The sequence below is a fragment of the Manacus vitellinus genome, unplaced genomic scaffold (genome assembly GCF_001715985.3).
Source record: "Manacus vitellinus isolate BGI_N305 unplaced genomic scaffold, ASM171598v3 scaffold_32_pilon, whole genome shotgun sequence".
NCBI classification, from domain to species: Eukaryota; Metazoa; Chordata; class Aves; order Passeriformes; family Pipridae; genus Manacus; species Manacus vitellinus.
In genome coordinates this window covers 7,504,820-7,528,911 of record NW_021940460.1, presented here as the reverse complement: position 1 = coordinate 7,528,911, position 24,092 = coordinate 7,504,820, and the positions used below count along the sequence as shown (strand labels likewise).

Here is a 24,092-nt window from a genome sequence, read left to right as displayed (position 1 = left end):
CAACGTTCAGCTGGCGGGCCCAAGCCCGCCAGAGACGGGCGGGACGGAGCGGCCCCCAGGTACGGGCGGGCCTCCCACGGCAGCGCCGCCCAGCGGCCCGGCGGACACAGCGCCTACGCCTGGGCGGGACGCGCCGCTCATGCTCCCGCCCCATCCCGATCTCCCGATGCAGATCCTGCTCCCGCCCCAATCCCGCATCTCCCGGTGCGATCAGATCTCCCGGTTGTAGTCCCCCTGCCTTGATCCAGATCACCGCTCCCCCCGACCTGATCTCCCGGTCGGGGTCCTGCTCCCCGGTCCCGTCCACGTCCCGATCCTGCTCTCTCGGTCTCGTCCCGCTCTTCTCCTCGGCCCCGTCCAGAATCCACTTGATCCCGGGTCCCCAAGCCCCATCCCCCGATCCCAGGTCCCGCCAGCGCCCTCCTCCACAAGACTCCGAAGTCCCCCCCTGATCGCCGCAGCAGCCAAGAACGAGGGAGAACCCACGTGGACATCAAAATAGTTTTATACAGATTATTGATCTCAGTATAACAGGTAAAAAACAGGCGGCGCCCCAGGGCAGAGCCGGGCCCGGCCCCGCGCCGCCCCCTCCCCTCCCGCTGCCAGGAATCGGCGATTCAAGTCCCTTTTAAAATTACATTTGAAGGCACAAGTGCACGGAGCGACAGCGACAGCGGGGACCGGCTCCTCGGCCCGGGGCACGGGCGGACGGACAGACGGACCGAGGGCTCGGGGGAGCCGCTCCTGCCTTCCCAAACTGCTCAGGAACAGCCCCAGCGCTTGCGAAGCTCTGAGCACAGAGCCGGGGCCAGAGCCAGGCACCCCCACCTGGTCCTGCTATGTAGGAAAAGTCTCTCAACGTTTGCAAAACATCTCAAATCCACTCACCTTAAATATACACACCTACTCCAAGCTAAGTGCGAAATTCACTCTGAGGGAAAGGGCCAGGACTTATTGCTAGAGGGACAAAGCACGGCCAGCTCTGCCCGTTACCTGCTGCCAGAGCAAACAAAGCCCAAACAGAGCCCTAAGAGCCATTTGCAAACCCGACTTTAAATAAAACCTACTGTGTCTCTTGTTAAAGGAGGAACAGTTCAGAGATGAGGCAGGATTAATGCTTTTGTGTGCTGGTGTCCTGCAGCCTGGTACACATGGAAAAGGGACATGGCCCAGGACTAAAACCAATCCCTGCTCAGCATGATGAGCTGGGAACAGGCTCAGAGATGTTCATGGTTCCTGCAGAATCAACAGGACAGGGGGGACAGAGGTGTGGGGAATGCTCAGCCTCATCTCCCTGTTCCCAGCACACCACCTCAGCCACACCTTCTCGTGTTTTGCAGTAGAATTCCCTGTGGAACAGGGAAAAAGGTACACTGGTGACTAAGGGTTATCTCTGTGCCCCCAGACAGCTGCACAAAACCAGATGAGATGATGAGAATGACAGCACAGCCAGGTGGTTCTGGTAGGGCATCACCATAGGCAGAGGTGAGGAACAGCCTCTTCCCCAGGTGACACGGCCCAACAGCCTTAAAAGGGGAACACACTGTGCTGTTCCCCCAGAAGAGAGCAGGTCAGAGCCCTGCAGAGCAGACCCCATCATATATTGGGGTGCAAACCCCCCCACCATGGACACCACGTGCAGGTTTCTCTAGTGAACGTCCCCAGGCTGCTGGAGGACAGAGCAGCTCAGGGCAAACTAGAGGCCTAAGGCTCCTGCACCCTAGAGATCAGGTCAGTGGGACAAGAATTAAAAAAGAAAATGAGCAGCAAGGAAATAAGTGCCTATTCTAACCCCAGCCTTCTGCCCAGAAAGCACAGGAACATCAGAGATGCATAAAGGCTTTAGAAATCAAACATTTCAGCCATTCTTCCCTTCTGGACATCCCTTCTATTCCCCACAAATCCTACATGTCCTGGGGATGTGGGCTGCAGTTCCTCTTTACAACTTCCTGCCAAGTGCTACACGACAGAATTTGGCTGCTTTTCCCTCTTCCTTCAGCACAATTCAGCCCTTCCTCACATCTTGCCCCCAGGACCCACAGCAGCCTCAGCTGCAGCCACACACACAGGTGAAGCTCCTGCTCTACACTTCAGGGATGCTGCAGGAGCAGAACAGAACCAAGCCAGCAGCTAATTTGCTGCCTGCCATCACCAGAGCTTGGTGACTGAAATGGTATTATGTGTAAATTGGCAAATGGTGCAGCTTTTCTTCAAAATTTAGTGCCAAATTTTGAAGAAATTTGGGCCATGGACACTCCCATGACCTCTCCCTGCTGCTCCAATACAAAGCAGTGGTATACAGATGTCACTGTTTCCTCCTGAACAGAGGTGGATTTGAGCAAAGCTGATCAGGTGGAGCAGTAACTGACTGCTCTTCTACAAATCAGTGAATCCATTCCCTTAGAACAACCTTCAGCTGCTCTTGCAGACACTGAGCTGTGGTAACATCAACATGAGACCCCCACAGCCAAGCTTATTACACAAACAAAACACAACCAGGGGTGACGGGGATAAAGTTTCTTTCTTCCCCAGAAGTCAGGAGCAGCCCTGTGGCAGAGCTGGCAGGCAATGGAACTCTGTCAGAGTGCACTGAGGCTCTGACTTTCTCCAGCTCACATCAAGAATGATGTCATGTCCTCCAGCTTTCAGGATGCCAAGTCACCCCCTGAAACTAATGACACATAAGAGATGCTCCACAACCACTGCAGATCACATCAGGCCACAGCATCCCATGGCAGGAAAAGCTCCAAGGGAACAGCTGAGAATCAAAGGCTTTTTTTTTTTGGTCTTTTTCCAAGGGCTGCCCTGTGGAACATTGATTCACATGAAGGATCCGGCTTCCCACAAGCATAGAGTGGAAAATATCAAATCAAAACAGGTAGAGAAACCTTTTTGGAGTGTTGTAGCCACGACTCCAGGCAGGTCTTGGGGCACTTCCCCACCATCTATTCCCTGTGCTGAGATGCTGGGGAAGTGCTAAAAGCTCTGCTGGCCACCCTGTTAAGTTGCCTTTCAAACCACGTCATGTGACCCTCCGGATCTTGACCCAAAAATGTAACAAAACTATGTCATTATCCCAGAAACAGCCTCCAACACCCACTGATTTGCAGGTACATTAAGGACAGAGCAAACAGAGGGAAGTTGGGAGCTGCCACCTGCCCCTCTGGAGGACACACCCTGAAGCTAATGTTTCAAAACTGAACCACAGGGACCGCCCCCCACCACCGGCTCTGGTCCATGGCAACCTCCTTTCCTGCCCGGGAGGTGTCAGTGTTTGCTGGAGTACAGTGTTTCTTCTTCAGTGTCTGTTTCATCCTGGAATTCGTGGCTCAGCAGGGACTTCTTGGAGCCAGTGGACATCATTCGGATTTCGTCCTCGTAGTCGTCGTGGTGCTGCCGGAGGCGGTGGAAGCCGTCCTTGTGTCTGTTGGACTTGATTGAGCAGACACACCAGATGATGCAGGCAGTGAGGACCAGAGCAGACATACTTGCACCTGCCAGAGAGAGGACACTAATGTTAATGCCATGTTTCCTCACCACAGAGGCTCCCGGGCTTGATCCATCTTCCCTCCTACAGTTATAACCACTTTTCTCACCTCACTGTGACCCTGCTCCTTCCTCCTAGGCCATGGAAGACGGGAGGGCTGATCCCAGAACAGAACAGCACTCACTTTATTTTCCGTGCCTGCAATCTAAGAGAGCATCCTCGAGCTCCTCTGCAGACCTAAACTCACCCCCCCCAGCTGCTTCCACCTTGATAACATAAAATAATCTCTTAATGCTCACCTAGTGCCACACCACCCAAAGAAACCTTGGGGAAGCAAAAAGATCTCCTACCTCCCAGCTCTGCACACAAGCTCTCCCCATTCCAGGCATCTCAAAGTACATTGTGGACCCCTCAAATCCCTGCAACACACTTCCACCCTCCCTCCTGCTAGCCCAGCATCACCGGACCCAAGGGCCATTGGACCAGTTTGCATGGAAAAGTGTGTGTTCAAAAGGGAAAGATGGAGATGGTTTAAGTCTGAAGGCTGTTTTCCCAGCTCAGTGGAGGGTCACCATCAGCATGAACTAGTACAGAAAGCAAAGCTCAAAGCTTTGATAAAAAGTGTCACTTCACCTGCAACAGTTATAACCAGCTCCCTTGGCAGTCCAAAAATCCTGTTTTCTGTGTCAAATATTATGAACACAGAGCTGGGTGCATCATCACGTACAAAGACCTGCAGAAAGACAGGAGAGATTAGATCATCTCAGAGTTGGGTGTCCAGACAAGAGATACACTTGTCATCTGCCCAGTCCTGTCCCAGTCAGCAAAAACAAGTGTAACGAAAAGAGAAGCTACTGCTCAAACAACCCTGCTGTGCTGGAAAGTTGTTCTCCATCCATTGTACCAAGGCAGAAAACAGCTCCTGATGGTACATAATCAGCAGCTAAACAGGGAAGTCTGCACTGCAGGGAGTGGGGGAAGATCTCTGACAGGGACATTCACATACCTTGACATGTTTCTGCTGGTACCCGTTGGCTATTGCATCGATGCTGTGAAAACCTGGAGCCAGGAGCACATGGAAATAGCCCCCTTCTTTAGTATAGACCCTCAAACCTTCATTCAGAACAATGGTAGCTTTAGAAATTGGCTTGCCACTCTTGTCTTGGACAATCCCATGCACTCCCTTATGAACCTGAAACGAAGCATTACAGACACTTCATGGTGACCAAGCATAGAGTGCACTTGGAACTAAAATAGGATATAACCTTCCCCCCAAAATACAGCCCCCTCCCCAGCCCTGACCCCCACAATAAATAACAGTGCATGACACTGCAAGGCAACACAGCACAGATCTTTAACTCTTGTGTCACAACACATGTCCTGGTCACTTGCTGCCTCTGTTCAGTCCATTCCTCATACAGTCTAAATTATGACCGTCTGTAATTACACAGCACCAACAAAACCACAAAGACTCTCCATGCTGTTCTCTTCCTCTCCCCCTCCCCACTGCCTTCACTCCTTGCCAGAATTTCCTCCCACAGCCTGCAGCTCACCTCCACAAGCATGCTAAGGAGAGATTTCCTGTGGTCTGCCCACAGGCCAGGAAGCTGTCCAGCGCTCGGGAAGTAGCAGCAGCTGGTATAAACAGTGATCTCAGGACAATGACCAAATGTCACGCTGAAATCCTACAAAAAACACCATCACAGTTACAAAAAAAGAGATATTAAAAAAACTGTGCCAAAAGCAGCCAAAGGTGGGGAAGTTTAGCCCAGATATCAGAAGGAAATATGCTTTTTATTGGTCATTTAGCAGATGTGGAAAGCCCTGTGCCATGCAGCAGTACCTTCATGCTTCCCAAGTGACTGTGCCATTCCGAGCCACGGATCACACCACCAGGAATATTCTCATCTGTGAGAGCAAGAACACAGCTGTCAGACAGAGCTGCTCCAGCAGAGTCTGCCACAAGCTGACAGGGGGCTAAAAGCTTCAAGCAAACATACCTGACTTATTTGGACAGCCTGGTTGGCCCAAGTGCATCATTGGGTGGTTGTTTGCATACAGAGATGCCAAATGCTTTAGTGTTTCTTTGTTCTCCACTAAAACGAGAAAAGTGAGACTTTGAGAGTGCAACTCCCATTCCCTGGAGGGGCAGATTCCCATTCTAACTCCACAATCCTGTACTAAAGAGTGACATACATTGTTCTAGGGGCATTCCTGATTTCCTCTAACACTGAGGGGCTGTATTAAAAGTAGACTTTATACTGGCTTTGGCAGAGGAAAGGTTGAAATACTGTTGTAGGATCAGAAGTTGTAAGTGTTCTGATCCCTAGCTGAACCCTGAGAGGTTTTATAGCTTTACTTACAGACTGTCAACTCCACATACAAAGGGCTGAAAACAAAGGAGGCTACAGAACACCAGCAGCACAAAAAGCTCTTACACCACAGGGTCACATGAACTTCTGGAGAGACAGCCCAAGGGTAACTGTGCACTCAGTCATACCTGACTGGGTTGGCTTATCATAAGGGTAAGTGACAAGAAGGGATCCTCCATCCAGGGCAACAGAGAGGCTGAAATCCTGCTTCAGTATCAAGTTCTCCATGATGGCTTTGGTCTCAGGCTCCCGTGTCCCAGAGTACCGGGTGTAATTGCCTGTAAATCAGAACAACAAATAGAACCAGTTTCCTCAGCTGTTTGAGAGGCCGGAAGTACATCCTTCATGTCTGAAATTAAGGCTGCTGCATGTATTAAAAAGCATCTGTTAGATCTCAGCAGATGCACCTGACTGACCAAGTAAAGCACCCAGTCCTCACTACCCACGGGGGGAATTCATCTGCAAAGCTAAACAGATGTGAAACATCACTACTTCCCCAGGCTATTTAGTTTTGTGTTGCAGAGGGTATTTCATGTGTCTGCTCACAATGTCGCAGTACTGACATTTTGTTAAGAAAGCATTTGGAATGATCCCAGCCCAACTTGGGCACAGAACACTTACTCCTTAGGGAGAGTAGGCATAACACTGATACAGTGCTATGGATACAGTTACATGGAAACCAGAAAAGCATGAAAAAAGGAGATTGTTTCTGGGAAGCATGAACAGAGAGCATTTTTTCAGAGATGGAAGAAATCAATGAAGAGTAAAAATATATTAAGTGTTATCTGACCTCTGGACTATTCCTAAAGAACTCTGCTTGGTCTCTTGCACATAAGAGACTGCAAATTGCTGTCTGTAAGAGGGATTCAAGCTTTGGAAGCTTCCCAGCAGCTGTGCTGCCTGGTGTCCAGGGCAGGAGCGCTGCCCTCTTTACAGGCAGGCCCTGTAACTGAACAACTCCACCCAACTCCAGAGCAGTCAGCAGGAGTCTCCTGCAGCAGCCTGCATTTCTGCAGGGACACTACACACCACTGCTGTGGTCTGCTTTACTTGTGAAGTCTGTGTCCAGATCTCTGCCGTGAGCGTTAGTCCGGCCTACGTTTGACGTGCAGCCCCTCTCCTGGGCGATCTCGCGTCCGTCTGGGTTCAGGGAAGGCACAATCACAATCCGTGTCCGGTCAATCAGCTGAGCAAAAGGGGAAACAGTACATAAAGTGCAATTAGTAGGGTTCATTCTCTGTACAGCTCATTTCCCTGGAGCTCATCCTAGGAACAGCAGTTTGAGGTTCCCATTGACTCCACGGATCACACACCTCCCTATTACACACGGGATCGCCACAAGCCCCAAGCCAGGGTTAGCAAGACAAGTCCCTCCCATTGGGCACTGCCATCTCAGGAAGGCTCAAGGTGGTCCCTTGCATTGGTCCCTCACCTTTGTAACAGCAGCATTCTTCTTGTAGTTCATGCAAAGGAATTCTGCCAGTGTCAGGAGCAGCTCTGTCCCAACAGGAGCATTGCCATGGATACCAGCAACAAAGCGGATCTTGGGCTCCTCAGGCTCAGACTGGTTGGGCTTGTTGGAGATTTCAAGGGACCAGATCTGACGGAACTCGACACTCTGCCCCAAACTGCCGAGAGATGAGAAATGGGAGTGTCAGCTCAGGAACAGAGCTGCAGCTCCAGCCTGACCTCATGGAGAAATCCCACTGTGGAAAGGAATCTCCTTGAGGAGGCTGCAAAGGCAAGTGAAACACAACCACATCCTGAGGACAGATTTGCAGCAGCACTGAACAGAATTCACCAGGAACATCAGTTTGAACAGCAGCATCTGTGGAAGAGTGTATCCAGGACACCCAATGCTCCATACATCTCCACATAGCCCATGAGATCATGATAAATGTGGAACTGCTGGATGCCTCTGTGCTGCCAATGGTGGTTTTTGGTTTGTTTGTGTTTGGTTTTTTTTCCTTCAGACCAGGATACACCTGGACATCAAACTAATTTATCAAGCACCCAGTGTGGAGGATAAAAGAGGCCTGTTCCCAGTAATGCAGGAGCTGTTGCTACAGTCATGCCATTAAGCTGGCAAATTGAATGCAGGGAAAGCAGGGAACAGACTCAGGGCTGATGCAACTGCAGGGACAATAGAGGCTACAGATCAGCAAAGCAGCCTTGGCACCAGTGGGGACAGCACATGAGCACATTGTGCCTGGTGACAACAAGCAAATGAGGTCCTGGGACAAAGGGATTTGTGCTTTCTAAAGCTGAGAGAGGGTAAGGTTACAAAGGAAAGCAGAGGATGGCAGCAGCTGGTCTCCTGCAGGAGGGCAGAGACCTTGGCTCAAGGCAAGCTCACTCAAACATGTTTCACACTACTGAAATAAAATCTGGAGGCAGACAATGAAAAAAGGCCATCTGAGATTTGTAAGTCAAACCAGATCATTTTTGATGGGGGCTCTTTAGCAGGGTGGATTTAGAAAGAAATGGAGAGCATGGAACAGAGATATTTGCAGAAGCCTGGGATATCAACACTGGGAATACTGCCAGTCCCAGGCACACCTAGGGAACCAAGAGCACTCCAAGTTTAAGTCAACAAAACCATGTCTCAGAAAAAGCACACAGATACAGTCCCTGCAGCCACTGCCCTGCCACCATATCCTTACACACAGGGCTCCCTCCATCTCAGAGAGCAAAGGGAAGGGATGAGCTCCCCATCTGTGTTCACAGCTCACAATCGCACAACATCCCTACCCCAGGCTGCTGCTCAGGGAGCAGCTGAGCACTGCTGCTTTGTTTTCACCTGGTGAGATTTGTGATGTGTGGGTAGTTCAGATAGAGGCCTCGGAGGAACTCGGAGAGGTCCTTGTACGGGCGGTACCGGTACGGAGCCACATCCCGGGAGGAGGTGAGCAGGAGCCGCTCCAGACCATTCTCAGCAGAGAGGTCTTTGATCAGGGTCTCAAACTCCTTCTCGTTGGGGTTGCTGGTGTCTGGGGTGTTCAAGACCAGCACCTTTCCCTCCTCCACTTTGCTGTCTGTCCGTGAAAGAGTGAAGTTGACCTGCACCCCACCTTTGCTGTCAACTTCCACCATCTTAGTGACTGGATCATACCTGCCCAGGGAAAAGAAGGTACAAGGAAACATCAGGCATTTGAGATCTCAGACAACAGGCCATCCCTATCCTTACTACATGGGACTGCTATTGCTCCCCAGCCCTAAGTGAGAAGGGTAGAAACGAGGAGCAAGAGCAGTTCAAAAGGACATGGGAACGGCAGGAGGACAGGGAACAGCTCAGGGCCCAACATGGCATTGAGCTGCTTTTGGCTCAGGTGTTGCAGGGTTACGTGGCAGACTGGCAAGATAGCAAGTCAGGCTGCTTTAACACAGAGTTTTGGCAGCAGTTGAAGTGATGAAGTAATTTCTGTGGGCAGCTGCCTGGAAGAGAATTTCCCCTAAGGACACCGAGTTATCCCCCCCTTCACTAGATCACCTCCAAACAAGGGAAGATTGGGACAGTACACCAGAGCCAGGTGAGCAGTCTCTGACATCAGGGTAGCCTCACACTGCTCTCTCTGCACGGGCCAAAGGGCAGGGAGAAAGGCCCATTCCTACATCTGCTGTAGGCAGAGGGATGGGATACTCCTGACAGGGCAGTCAGTCACGCAGCCGTCGGCCCTCGTGCCGCGCTCGCTCACCCTCGGGCAGACGCTGTGATTTTGTACATCCCCGGGACCAAGAGGCGCCAGTAGTCTCCGTCCTTGTAGGTGGTCACAGGGTGGTTGATGTCGGCCACGCTGATGGTGGCGTTGAGAATGCCCCTCTTGTCCACAGCATCCAGCACAAAGCCCCAGACGCCGATGTGAACCTGTGCACAGACCCGAGCCCTGCTGAGAGACGGCCCTCGCCGACACCCGCACCCCACCACCTCCCAGCCCTGGACTTCCAGCGTTCCCAGAGGAGCAAGATGTTCCAAAAGGGTTCAGGTTAGACTGGCCAGTAGCTGGCGTGGCCAAAGATCACCTGATGAGTACAATGAGCAATTGTTTGGCTCAGGGTGCCAGCACGGCACTCTCTGCTCCACACCTTTGTTTGCACGCCCCAGGTGTGCAGCAGCCCTGGCTCAGGTAGGAACAGCATGTAAGGACCACTCCAGCCTAGGGAAAGCCAAGGCAGTGGTACATAAAAAGCCCACACCTGTATCACCTGGCTGCTATTTCCATACAGATTTTTGGTATGTCGAGAAGGAGGGGAGAGAAGGAGTTGTGACAGGTTCTGATGGGGATGATTTCTGCGGAGCAGGTACCTGGTCCAGCCAGGAAGCAGCACTTGCTTCAGCCCACAGATCAGCCTGTTCATTGTGGCATGTCTAAAACAAACCCCAGAGGCAGCTCACATGATTGCCTGAGGTCCAAGTGTCCCACCTGTTTCATGAACTGCAGCAGCGATCGGCGGTTCTGGGCCCAGTACTTGGGCAGCTCCTCAGCTTTTGGGTATTTCACACAGCCCAGCTCAATGGTCAGTTCAAAGCAGTTTGTATGCAAGTAATTCCAGTCTTGCATCCCACCTACAACAGGAACGTAAAAAGAATTTTGACAAAGTCTTCTGAAGTATCACAGTTAAAACAAAATATCAGACAGTAGAGAAAGATGAAGTACAAACTTGAAGGGAAAAGGCTTTTACACAGGGCAGGATTCAAGCTTCAAAGGGATGCCAAAAGAGTAGACAAATAACCTCTCTTCTTGTAAATACCTTTCATGCTAATAAAGTGCTGTAAAATTTTATGAAACCATTTTGCTAATAGCCAGGAAAACTACACTATAAATTCCTTCCCCTAGGAATAACTTTATCCGGGTACATTATTTAAGAGGTTATAAAAGAAGCCCATTAATCTGGGCTGACCAACGCAGAGCTCCTGACTGATCAGATTAAATTATTTAAACTGCACATGCATTAACTTGGAGACAAAGTGCAGGAGATTTAAGGTATACTTTACCTGGAACATTGTACCACTGAGCCCCATTAGTGATGCCATGTGGGAAGTACTCAGTGGGGTACATATCCTTACAAGGGCTTCCCTGGTACATCTGTGCATTTTCCTACAAAACAAGATGCAACATGTGAAGCTGAGTCTGCACTCCACAGCCACTGGCACTTTTGTTCTACCATGAGTCACATGCTTGGTGTTACCAAACAGAGGTTCACTTAGAGGTGTGTCTGTATGGCTGCAGCACCAACTGCATCCACACCCAAACACTACCCAGAGATATCCCTGCCCTCCTCCCAGTCAGTTAACAGCATTTTCCAACACCCTTCAACGTGTTGTTCCCTGAGCCTGCACAGAGCTCTCCTCCCTCAGTGCCCGCAGACGGAGCGTGCTGGACATCACTCATGGAACAAGAGTCTCCTGTGGGACCCTTCTGCTGTGCCTGCAACACCAGGCACCCACAGCACCTGTGCCCACCTGTACCAGCTGCTCAGGAGGTTCCCTGGAGTTCACCCCTCAGGATGATCCTGTTAGAGCCTTACCTTGGAGTAGGCAAGTGCCAGCTTCTGGAACACAGCATCGTCTGGGGATTTACTGTATATGGCTATTCCTTGCTCATCATCATCAAAGGGGTAATTAACCACCAGAGAACCTGCAGGCAAAACAAGCTTTGGCTCACACTTGTGTGCTTTCCCAGTCTTCCCTCAGCATAGTAAGGGAAATTATTCTCCAGCAAGTGCCAAGTCTTCTGTTTCTCAGGACTTGGCATCAAACAAAGCATTAAGCCCAGTGGATAGAAAAGACAACAGAAGCACAGGAAGAGATAACACCACATCTACAGGGGAAGGTGAACCAAAGCCATGACACATCAAAGCTTTGGCTCCTACACGAAGGAGGGCTGAGCACAACCACATAATAATTGCTTTCACAGGGAAGTGAAAGCAAAGGGAGGAATTTCCTACAGCACACATGATGCTTTTGACCCAAATGATGCAGTTTTTCAGCCTTCTGGAGTTTGTTACTGAAGGTTTTCCCTATGGAAACTGTACTAATAGCACCATGAAGCCCTAGACACCGCAGCTGCTGGAGACCTGCCAGCCCCCTCATCCCCACACACGGCACTTCTGCACTCCAAACAAAACATCCTGGCACAAAGCAACCACCTGCAAGTTACCACAGCTACAAGCCAGCAGACAAACTGTCTAGGGAATAAGCTGTAATACACAGAGACTTAATTTAGATTATTCCAAAAAAGATAATTAAATTACAGCAAATTTCATAGTTCCGCCATGCGATTCAAGGCATGGAACCCTCAGGATTGCATTCACTTTATAAACATTGTGAAGCCTTTAACAGCCACAGCTCTGCATCCCATTCCCAGACCAGCTGCTGAGCAAGTGCTGACAAGAGTCCATCCCCATCTGCCATGATCATTCCCATCTGCTCCCTTCAGAGAAGTGGTTGGGATCTTCCCAGCAGCCTCTTCAACTCCCCACAAACATGGGCATGGTTTTTCACCCTATGTTTCCACCTTCTCCTCCATCTTGCAGCAGGAGAGCTCCTCAGTGCACACCTGGAACACTGTGGAGATATCCCTGCAAACCCCCATCCCACAAACCCCGGCACAGAGGAAGGAGCTCGGATTGGTCGTGGTACCTCCATGCAAGTTTGCCGAGAGCACAAACGGGTAAGACTTCAACCAGGCCATGACAGCAAGAGTTTCTGGCTGTGGAGGGTCTGTCACGTGGACAAACTGATCTGGGAAGTTCCGGTTCAGGTCATAGTTGTTGCTGTTGTTTCTGCCAACGGTACCTCCTTTGTCTCCTGAAAATTAAACACAAGTTCAAGCTCGTGCCTAGTGAAGCTCCCACTTCAGCACAGAGGCTTCACCGAGAGAGGGGCACCCACACTCTCCTTCAGGGAGCGACCTGCTCTGCACAGCAGTGCCTGGGGGCCCTTCCAGTGGATGTTTGCTCAGGCTCTCAGTGCCACTGACACCTCAGCCAGCAGAGAGGCACCGAACCATGAACAATCCCTGCAGCCGGATGTCGCGACCACAGAAACCGCAGAGCTCCCCTTCTCAAACCAGCCAGACAAGTTCTGTGTTAGACCCGAGCAGAGCTCTGCTTCCAGAAAGTCATTCTGGACAAACTTTGTTCTGCCAATCTGCAAGAGCCACATAGTTTTAAGACTTCCCTGAAGGATGTTTTTGCCAATTTTAACCTCATGGTAAAAGTCTACGTTATCCATGGACAAGTGCTCTGCAGACAGCCTGGCTCCCACAGCACATTTACTGGGAGAATGGACCAAAGCACAGCAAGGCAAGAGCTGTGTCAAAGAAGTGTCTTTTTTTAAAATAAGCCCTGGATTACCATAAGGGGGCCCAAAGAGGGGCAGCATATAGCTCTGCTGAAGCATAAGAGCTCTCTCCAACAGCTTCCAGCATCCATCAAGCACCTACATCCTGCAGTGCACGTCCACCCACTCATCCCACAACACCAAGTCCCTTCCCAGCCCCCCTGTGCAGAGAGCACATCTGCTCCAGCACAGCTTCCAGATTTCCCAGAGGTACCACGAACCCAAAAGGTTTACTCTCAGAGCTAGAAACCCCACAGATATTTCAGCACAGACAGCAATACCTTCCTGGGATCTCTCATAGCCATCAGGGTTCATAGACGGCATGATGTGGATCCGTGTGCTCTGGACCAACTCAGTCACTTCAGGATCTGTGCCAAAGTTCTTGCAGAGGTACTCGATGAGGTTCAGGAGAAGCTCTCGCCCCACAACCTCATTCCCATGCATGTTCCCGATGTACTTGAACTCCGGCTCACCTGCAGACACACAGTGACACCAAAGAGACAGTTACAGCCACTACATTACAGCTTGGAGACACCTCACCACCCTGAGCACTGCTCTTGCAGGTTTTGCTGCAGGGTATTTACCTAAAATTTACCCTTCTGCTCCCAGGCCACCAAAAAGAACAATGTCTTAGGGAAGCCCCGTGCTCTTCTGTCCCCAGAGCTTCATGACCAGCACAGATGTCCCCAGCAATGCTCTTTAACACACAAGTGCCACCCACTGCACTTGCACTTTTTACACAGGATATGCAAGGAGCAGCTCAAACTCTATTGAGACAGGGGTCAGCTCTACCCTCCTTTCTGCTCTGCCCACACTCTCCCATGCAAGGGGTCTGTCACTTGCATTTGTGCCTCGCTGAAAGGATTTCCCACCTCACCTGCTTCGTGGACGCCGGGGTTGTCAGAGATCTCCATCACGTAGAGCTCCCGCAGCTCCGCGGACTTGCCGACAGAGTAGAGCCGGGTTATGTTGGGATACTCGTTGGCATAACGCCGCAGGAAGATCTCCATGTCCGAGAAGTGATGGTGGCGGAAGTCCACGGGCTGGATGGGTTCATGGAGAGAGGTTGGATTTGGGGCCTCTGCCTGCACAGGGGTGGGGGTGATGGTAGTGGCAGGAGCCGGTGCCGTCACGAACTGTGTGACATTAAGAGCTGGTGGCATCACAGTTGGCTGCAAGGAGAAATTCACTTCTGTTGCGTCTCCCTCCTTCACCTCGACGTTCTCTTTGGTCACTGGTGTGTAACTGAAAAAAACAACTGGCTTCAGCAAGGAGGCTCTGCAAACAGAGGGGAAAAAAAACCCTGCAGGCCCTCCACCCCACCAGCCCAGACACACTGGGATATTAATGACCTTGTGAGAGATTCACCAGGAACAAGCTGATGGGACATATCCCACTACCACTGAACCCAGCTCCACTGCTGTCCTTGCTGTGTCAGAGGCATGAGTTCCTATTTACAGGCTCAGCAGGGAAGGTGTTTCACAGAACTAGCCAAGAGGCAAGTTACACATTCACACCCAGGCTTGGGACAACACAAACTCCTACTGGGGTGACCCTACTCTGCTTTCTCCCTTTGCACAAAAGTAAGATGCAGTTTGATATAAGCAGTCAAACAAAGGTGACAGAAATTCTGTGTATTCAACAGCACCCCCCTGCAACAGAGCACAGGGTGAGCAAACACAGCTGCAGCTCTGAGTTGGAGTCCTTTACAGCCAAGCCCCTTAAACATATAAGGTGTTTTGGGGAAGGAAAACAAGTGAAGGAAGAGGAGCAGCTGGCAGTGTGGACACAGGCTGCCACAGAGACATTACCCCATGACAACTGCAGTCACGTTGTAGGTCCCAGGCACAAGTAGTCGGTGGTAATCCCCAAATTTGCCCGCTGTGATGTTGTGAGCGATACCGGCAACAGCGATGGTCGCGTTGTCCAGGCCAACTCCAGTGACTGCATCCTTGACAAAGCCTTTCACACCAATGTGGACCTGAGGAAAACAATGCAAGGGCCTGGATGATGACAGACAACATCAGGGGAAGCGTGTCCTTGGCCAGCACCCATTGGTCCCTGTAACACTGCACCCCATGAGGCCCTTCTCAGCAGAGCTCTGCTATTGTGGGGGTTGTGGGAGCTGTGGCAGGACCACAGAGATACACAACAGCTTTGTAGCCACCGACCTCCACACAACAGCTGCTGCAGCTGTGTTACCTCACACAGCAAACAAAGCCACAAGAGCACCCGAGCACGGTGCTCCCAGCCCGTCACAGGCACACGGGTTTCCCAGCTGCCGCCCCCACGCCCATCCCAGCCCACACTTACCTTCTCAATGAAAGAAAGGAGAGATTCCCTGTTGTTCTCCCACTCCTTCTGAAGCTCAGAGGTTGGAGGATATTTGCAGCAAGACAGCTCCAACGTGATCTCAAAGCAGTTGGCCCACACGTAGTTGTAATCCTGCATCCCACCTGAGAAAGGGAGGCAGAGACATGTCCCAAGGGCAATGCACAGACATCCCACCACGGGATGCACATTTCTCCTTGTCCTTCAGCCCCCCTCAGCCTCTGCCCAGGATGTTACCCCAGCTCCAGAGGGAGCAATCTAAGGAGAAAAATCAGGTCGGATTATCATGACAGCCAGGGAAGATTGAGCTCCATTTCTCCCAATAACCAGCACACAGGGCCACAGGTCAAAGTGACAGTCCCTTTGGTCTCACTGCTCCATCAGCTGAGCTTGGCAACACAGCACTTGGAAATTCATATGGATTCATTTTACATTTCCAGACACAACAAACCCAGTGTGCCAGGGCAGGCACACAGGACTCTGAACGTTCCCACTGCTGAGTCCTTCACTGCTCATTCCAAAACACCTTCATATTTGTGAAGGCATTCTCCTGTGCCTGCAGGAGAAGCTACTTCACCCAAAATGAGCTTGAGGTCTCTGATACAAAAGAACACAATGGACTATCAACTTGGGAGGTGGCAGCTCGAATCTGCATGCTGAAATCACTTTAAAGGACCACAAAATTGATCTCCCAAAAGCCTCTTAGCAAAACTCCAGACAAGATGAGAGCAATGTTTCCCCTTCTCTACTTCCTCAGCTGCAATTTTCCTCCAACTCCTTATTAGAAGATCTGCATTTACTTGATATTTAGGCAGAAAGTCTGACAAGGTCAGACATGGTGAGAGTGTGCAGTGAACTGCAGCAAGTCCCCTTCAGGAAACTCTCTTCTCAGTTTGGGAGGGCAGCAATGCCTCCCTCATTGCCGACCTGGCTGCAACCCCACAGCAGCCAGGTCCTGCAAGAGGAGTACAGGACAGATTTATGCACCTGAGAAAGGCTGAGAAACTTGTTCTTGGCCAAGTCACCAGCCTCCTCCCACATTTCCTCTTTAAGGGCAGCAGTCTCAAATCAATTTAGGGATGTTGCAGCACCTGGAGACAGTTTGTTAGCTTAGTGCTAAACCAGCCAAACCTCTGTGAGCACCACCAAACAGGAGTGCACGGAGCTGTTTCCCTGTGTTAAGTTCACCTTGTTATCCTCGCCCTTCAGAGAAACCACAGGCACTGCTACGAATCAAAAAGGTCACCTTGTCCCACCAGGTGTCCTGACCCCATTTGCTGAAGCTTACATCCAACCCTCAGCAAGCAAACCTGTTCCTCAAACAGGAATGAATCACGTACCAGCAGGACCCGAGGTCTGCAGTATCACCACTCATGATCTGGAGCCCAGACCTGAGCATGCTGCTGGACACTGCAAGTGTTCAGCTCTCTAAACATTTATGGGAGCTTTCAACAGCAAAAAGGACATTCCAAAACCACCACAAGTCTGTGGAACAGGTTTCACAGTCAGCCTGACAAATCCCACCACATGACTGTAGCCAGACGTCATGACCACATGAGAGGATTGTTCCCACCACCCACTCAGGCAGTTGGGTCAGTAGGAAAGAAACCCCACACTACGTTTTATGCATGCTGATGATGTCTTCTGGGTTACACAACCTTATCCACTTACAACTCAGTCAGACTGGCGTGTCAGACTGCAACCATTGAGCCCAGAGACCTCCATACCCCAATGGAACAACTCCTAGTGTCAGCTGGACACAGCAGCCCGGGCAATGGGCCTCTTCTGGATGAGCTGAGGAAGTCAAACTGGCTCTCAGAAGCCCATCTCTCAGTGAACAGCTATACATTTTCTCCACAGGAGGCAGATGCAAAGTCCAGGAGAAGGAAAGCAGAAGGCCTGTGGCAGGTGTCCTGCAGAACCCTGGCAGGCAGGTCTGTGAGAAATGCAGGCTCTGTACTCCCATCCTCAGCCTGGGTCACCGAAGTGCTACGTTAGTGCTGTGCCAACAAACCTCACTTGCTTAGTCTGAGCAGTTTCCTAATCATTCCCAAGCCCCTTCCCAAGCAAGGGACCCTCTGTGGCACCAGTCAATTAACTGCCCAGAAGGGATCGATATCCCAGTGCAAATGCATTACCTGGCACTGGCAGAGCCTGTGTTAAGGCACAGCCAAGAAAAGCCATGGGCAGCACTCTGCCAAGCAGGGGGGGCTCACAGCACATGTGACGGCCCAAAAAGTCAGGGACCACTGCTCTGAATTCAACAGCCCCGCTGCAGTCCAGTAAAGCAGGGAGGAACTGACAGCATAAAGTAGGATTTAGAACAGACCCCTGGGAAGATGTGCAGGATGGTACCACAACAAAGACGTCCCAGTTCCTCTCAGTTCCCCTGGGAGTCTGCTGCTAAGGGAACGCGAAGCTTTTATTGTAACAAATTAAATGTCACTGGCGGTCAGAAGGAGAGCACTGCAGCTCGTGCACAGGCTGACAGCAGAACAGGAAAGAGACTTTTCTGTCCAGTACGAGGGGCCAGAAAGTGTTTGAGGGCTTTATAACTCTCCAACCCAGTTCAAGGGGTTAGAGAAACAAGGTCTGTGAATCTGATCCCCCCTCAGCTCTGTTCAGCTCCCGTTACCAGGCTCAGAACAGCAAAGCACAGCAGGCTCCGCTCTCGCCAGTAAACACCACGCGAGTGAAACAATTTGCCAGCCCATAACCATCTGCTCATAGCAGGATGCTAATGCATTTGAAAACATCCATACGTAAACCAGAGCCATTATGAAACATATTTAGTGCTTCATCTGCCATTCAAGCAAATTTAGGACAGATGCTCACCCATAATAGAGCAGCAATGGACTAAATTAGAGCTTGCTACATCGATTTTGGTAAAACTGTCTCTTGGAGAAAGTAGTCCACTGCATTCTTGAAAATTTGGATTGTATCCATTGCACATATTTGGCCCTCACATGGCTCTATTGCAGAGCAGGACAGTTATTTTTACAGCATGTGGAATTACGTATTTTCCCCACATACCATCTGCACAACCTCTCTTGGCTCTGCAGAGATCTGGAGGGGTAAAGAGAGACCTGTGCTCAGGCAGGAGTAGAGCAGAAAAAACACACTTGAAGCAGAGAACTGTCAGACTAGAGGACAGTCCTTCTACTCTGCTTGAGTAATAGCTGGGGTAACCTGATGGATTTATTTCAGCACTCTTAATCACAGGGTGTCTTTTAGCAAAGACACTGCAAAAAGTTGGGTTTTTTTTTTAACACTGCAAAATGTTCCAGCCTCCCCATGAAGCACTATACCCATGTTGTCAGTGAGGAAAGAAAAGGGAAAATGAGCAGGTTAGTGTCACAGCAAGCCAGTCCCTGGCTAGCAGTAGGTCACAAATACGCTCAGAACAAACCTCTCTCCTGCTCTGTCCCACTCCCTGAGCATCAGAACTGTGCTTCAGGCAGGGATCCCAGACCTCCTGCAGCACAAGCACTGCAGAGCTCACACTGACAGGCAGGGCTGCCTCTGCTCCCTGCCAAGCTCAAACCAGGGGAATGCAGCTCTCCAGAGTCAAGCCTGGGGATCCAGATACCATAAATACTCCACGTGCCAGGAGAAGCCTTCCAGGCCAGCCAAGAAGGACTCTATTTTCAAACTGCACCATGCAGAAAACTAATTCCAGCTCTCACTGGAGCTGACATCAGGAGATAAGAGACCTGCAGTTAAGTTAAAGCAGAGACACAGGCCATGTCTGCTCTGCAGAGAGAGCAGATGGCACCAGGCAAGCTGGAGAGGTGATTCAATATGTGGCATAAGTTGCTGACTCTGTGGATAGAACCAATTGTCTCACAGCAGGAGATCAGGGGAGCACCAGGAGCAGCACCAAAGAGGCAGAGGAATGTTCTGGTCTATTAGTCTGCAATCATTAAAACTCAGAGGAGGTGAGGTTTGTTTGAGCCTCCAACTGAAGAAGCTGCATCACAGCCCAGAGCAGCAAAGCCCTGCAGCCTCCTCTCAAAGAAAAGGGCAGAGCTTTCCCAAGAGCTGCACCAGCACAACACTGCCCAGCAGTTCATGACAGACATGAAAAGAGGCATCGGACCCTCAAACCATCAAGCCAATGTTTTTCTCAAAAAGAAAAAGCATTTCAGTAAGAATTTTATGAAAACACAAACACAGAAGTGCAGCAAATTGTGCACAGCTCAGAAAGATGTGGCTGAGAGCTTCTTCCAGAGCTCACTCTGGGCATTCTGTGCCATGCCCAGGAAACAGAGGCCACCACAGCACTGCCATGAGCACTCTTTTCAGTGAGTGTTATCAGCACTCATTTTAACTGCTCTGAGTTTGATGCCACCAAAGTCTGTTTGGAAGCTCAGTGTGGCTGGTAACCACAGACAAAGCAACCCAGTCAGCACTCAGGTGACCTAAATCCACTTTCAACCTGAGATGTGCCTTCCAGTAGAGGTCAGAAACACCTCAAACACTTGGGCATCAAAGAACCCAACTAGCAAGAAAATAACTTTTAGGAAAGGACGACTGTACATAACAATAAACTTTCCAAGGCTGCCCACAAAATACACTGCTGAACTTCATGATGAGTTCAGTTTCTGAACTGGGCTCTTAACAACAAAAAGGCAAACCACATCCTGCCCACAGGTAAGACTCAAGAGGTTTCTTAACTGCTTTCTATACCCCAGTCATGGGGGTAAATGCATGCATTTACTTGATCTGAACCAGCCACTTGGTAGTTACAACCCTTTAAGGTTAAAAAGGAAGGAAGAGAAAGAGCATGCACACCAGAGATAGCCTCTGAGAAGCATCCCAGTCACAGACACGCTTATCTACAGCAGCTGGAATGCAGGAGCCAAATTCAGCTGTTTGGCAGAGATCCATCTTTCTCTGTGCACACTTGACCTTAGCAATTACTCCCATGGTTTGTACTTGCCACCTCGATTTGACACACATAGGAGGTTGTTTGCAATCTCAAATCAAAGTTAATGGGGACTGGCACCAGCATGGCCCTGAACTGGTAACTCCAGGACAATGAATCCCGTGGCAGTTTGCTCTCCAGCATGTTTGATTTCACACGATAAAATGTGGCAGGAAAATTTCCACCTGTTGAAACACCATGTTCTCATTCCTTTGTTTTCCCTGGCTTTAGTTCACTTGGAGCCTGCAGGAGTCTCTCCTGGCACAACCCGGTCTGGAGGCCACGAGCACATGCCCTGCACTGTTCAGTGAACCATGTATTCTGTTATCCATCTCTAGAGTTCAGCCCAGGAAGCTCCTGCAGGGGACTGGGATTTCCCCATCCTCATTTCATTGCACATTTAAATTCTGGAATCACTGGGAAAGGCCTCCTGGTCCAAGTACGAGCCTCCACAGTCCTTGGCACAGAGCTGAGCAACTCAGATGGCTCAAAACAGCCCCTCTGGTAGTTTTGCTCCTTCTGTCACACCACTTACAACTAACTCCCCTTTGCCTGCTCTTCATCCACTACTAAAAATAAATGTTAAAACCCATAACCCCAAAGGGACACAATAAATTCACACAACATCAAATTACACATGTACTGGCCTGTGGTATCAGTCAGTTCATCCACACTCTCCCCCAGGGTACACTTTACATGAACTCCTTGGCTGGGGAGCTGCTCCAAGGGCTGCTGGCACCCTCCACAGGGGCATCTTTAACAGCAGTGAGATGTAAATTACTGCTTAGGGAGAGACCACACAGATGCCCAGTGGATCCTGTCTGCAGCCTCAGCAATGTTCCACTCAGTTCATGTCGGTGCATCCTCCCTGTAATCTCAGCCCGTGAGTTGCCCACAGCTGCCAACACTGAGCCTGAGGCTGTGACTTGTCACAGTGAAAAGGTTTATTTCTGCAGATGCTGGAGGCTATTGGACACAAAATAAACCACAGTGATGGCAGCACAGAGCAAACTGGTCTGCAGTTCACACCTTCCCATCTCTTGTGAAACGAAAGTAGGTGAAACCTCTGCTCGCTGGCAGGGCAAAGGCAGCATGAGAGGCTCACACGCCAGCCACTAATGCCACAGCCTCTAACCAGCTGCCTCACATCGAAGCTGGAGGATGAAATCAACCCTGCAGCAAAAAATACCACTCTCTGGGGGCAGAGGAACGTAAATCCAAAGCTCTGGAATCACTTTCCCTTCAGAGCCCACCCATCCCACTTCATCACAAGGGCAGAAAAGCTCAGGGCTGCAGTTAACAAACCTCCCGCCCGAGGTGTCTGCCGGTAACAAAAACCACCACAACACACAGCACAGATCGTCCAGGATATCCTGTTCCCTCCTAAGCCAAGTCACCAGATTACACAAACCTTCCTCCTGCTGGACTTCTCACAGCAGCAAACACCAGGGCTGGTGTGCCAGCAAACACCAGGGCTGGTGTGCTCAGCAGGGTGGAGGGAAGGAGACAGGTGGTAGGGAAAGAGATCAAACTGCATCTTATTTGAACACAACATCTTATTTGGTCAGTGAAATCCTGGGGAATGATTCAGCCACTGCTAAAAATCAAGACTTCCTCTTCCAGCACAGAGCTGATGTGTTCAGGCCCAGTAATGGATCCCTCTCTCTCATTCCCAAGCAAGCTGGATGCAGGGTTAGCACAGGATTCTGCTCCAAACCCCCTGTTTCAGAAAGACAGTCTTATTAGAAATTGTTAAGCTGTAAGCTCTGAGGGATAAACAGCACTGGATGTCACTGCTTGCTCAGCACTCCTGCCATCATCCCTCAGCCCCAGCATGAGGAAAAGCAGAGCAGTCAGAGTCCAGCAAAGCAACACAACTTCTTGGGATCCTTTCTGCAAGGTTTTTGTTGTTTCCTCACCACAGAAGTTCCTGCCCTGTCTGGTGAGGCTGATGTACAACATCCGCCGAGGGGGCACAGCAATGGGGTAACTGCTTCTAATGACACAGCCAAGATTTCTCTTCCCCCCCAGCCCACAGAGCCTCTTCCATGAGAGCCTCTCATCACATAAACTGTTATTTAAATTCCATTTGCAACAAAACCAGCACACACACAGCAGCCCACTGAAGTGGCTGAGCCAGCCCAGCCACCTCCATCCAGGCAGAGTGGTGGCACCAGGAGGTCACTTTCTCCTATTCAGATCACTTCCCAGTGATTCAGATTCCATAAGGGAGTGATTAGGAGCTCTCCTAGAGGCTCCAGCAGAGAATTTCAGATCCCTTCTAGATCCCCCATACAGTGGATGAGAACAGGTCATGCAGGCTGTCACCCTCCACACAGGTCTAGGAGCAGAGCAGTCCATGGAAAAACTGCCAACCCCACTTGGTTAGCTCAGATCATCTATCTAAATTTTACATAGCCTTACAGCAGGCTATTCTATAATCACAAAATCACAAGTTCAGAGATTAAAAAACCTCACAGGACGCTGGCATTGGTTTAATACCATTAAAAATAATTTCTTCTTTCCTGTATCAAAATTTAGTAACCATCAAGAGACTTAAGAAGAATTCATTTGGCAACTGAAGCCTCCCATATGCAGGACAACTCTCCACCACTTAACAGGGTCAGGAAGAATCCTCCAGTTTGCTGTGATCTCTTCCCTAAAAACACCTCCCAAGCCTTGACTCATCAGGTGCCTATTGGTGTGCCCATGATGCCACCTCTCTTCATCTCAAGCTGCTAGAACACATTCAAAGCTAAAAATATCACTTCACTCACCGTCCCTTCCTCTGTGGTAATCACCACTGTTATGGGTGTCAGTTCTCAGAAACTATTCCTAGAAGATCCTGTGTCAGGTGAGGCAGCAGAGCCAGCACAGCTTACCTTCCACGTCGTACCACTGGGCCCCGTTCGTGATCCCATCCTGGAAGGTCTCTCCCTCCTCGCCAGGGCAATTGGGTTTGCCAGTTCTCATTATGGGGTGATGAGATGCATAAGCTTTTGCCAAATATTTGAAGACTTCATCATCAGCTGATTTACTGTAGACTCCTGTGGGCCTATGTGTGGGAGAGTCATCGTAGGGATAGCTTGCCACCACGGAGCCACCATGGAGATTGCCAGAGAGCAGAAACCTGCGGTTGGGAAGGAGAGTCATACTGGAACAATTTCAACAAGAAGCAGGCTACAGCCACCCAACCAGTTATTCTGCTGCTTTCCTACCCAAACCAGGCTCTCAGGAGCCTCCATGCTCTGTTTGAGATCAATGAGGCAAAATGCACTCATTGGATGAGGTGCCCAGCAGGAAGTTGGGCACTTTGGAAGTGGAAGTGATTAGACCCTGCTCCACCAGCCCTGTGCAGGGAGAACACCTGTGGAGCTGCAGCTACACCAAGGTTATGTTAACAGACAGGCACCCGTTCAACACCCAGTCAGCTACTGTTGGACATGACACACCATCCTGGGAGACATATCCCAGCCTCCAACACAGCGAGCAGGATCATCAGAGGGTCTGAACAGTGTCTAAGTGGGAACTCAATGGGGAAATCTGCAGATTTTCTGCAATAACCAACTCTCAGGACTGGTTGATTGGCTCCCCAAACTGACATGTGGCATTACTGGAGACAGAACAAGTTCC

At 50.3% G+C, this 24,092-nt stretch overlaps 1 protein-coding gene across 1 annotated transcript; it reads right to left on the bottom strand.

Annotated features, from left to right (window-relative positions):
- Window positions 1-487: 487 nt before the first annotated feature.
- CPD (carboxypeptidase D) lies at window positions 488-23,637 on the bottom strand. The gene is made up of 20 exons (XM_029961339.1): window positions 23,342-23,637; window positions 15,515-15,657; window positions 15,013-15,182; window positions 14,079-14,446; window positions 13,483-13,674; window positions 12,500-12,667; window positions 11,386-11,495; window positions 10,853-10,955; window positions 10,281-10,423; window positions 9,555-9,724; window positions 8,660-8,971; window positions 7,292-7,487; window positions 6,910-7,045; window positions 5,988-6,137; window positions 5,488-5,583; window positions 5,331-5,395; window positions 5,041-5,172; window positions 4,494-4,679; window positions 4,121-4,220; window positions 488-3,494 (listed from the first exon to the last, which is right to left on the bottom strand). The coding sequence occupies exons 1-20, from the start codon at window positions 23,610-23,612 to the stop codon at window positions 3,268-3,270; spliced, it is 3,438 nt and encodes a 1,145-aa protein (XP_029817199.1). The 5' UTR covers window positions 23,613-23,637; the 3' UTR covers window positions 488-3,267.
- Between the last annotated feature and the right edge of the window lie 455 nt (window positions 23,638-24,092).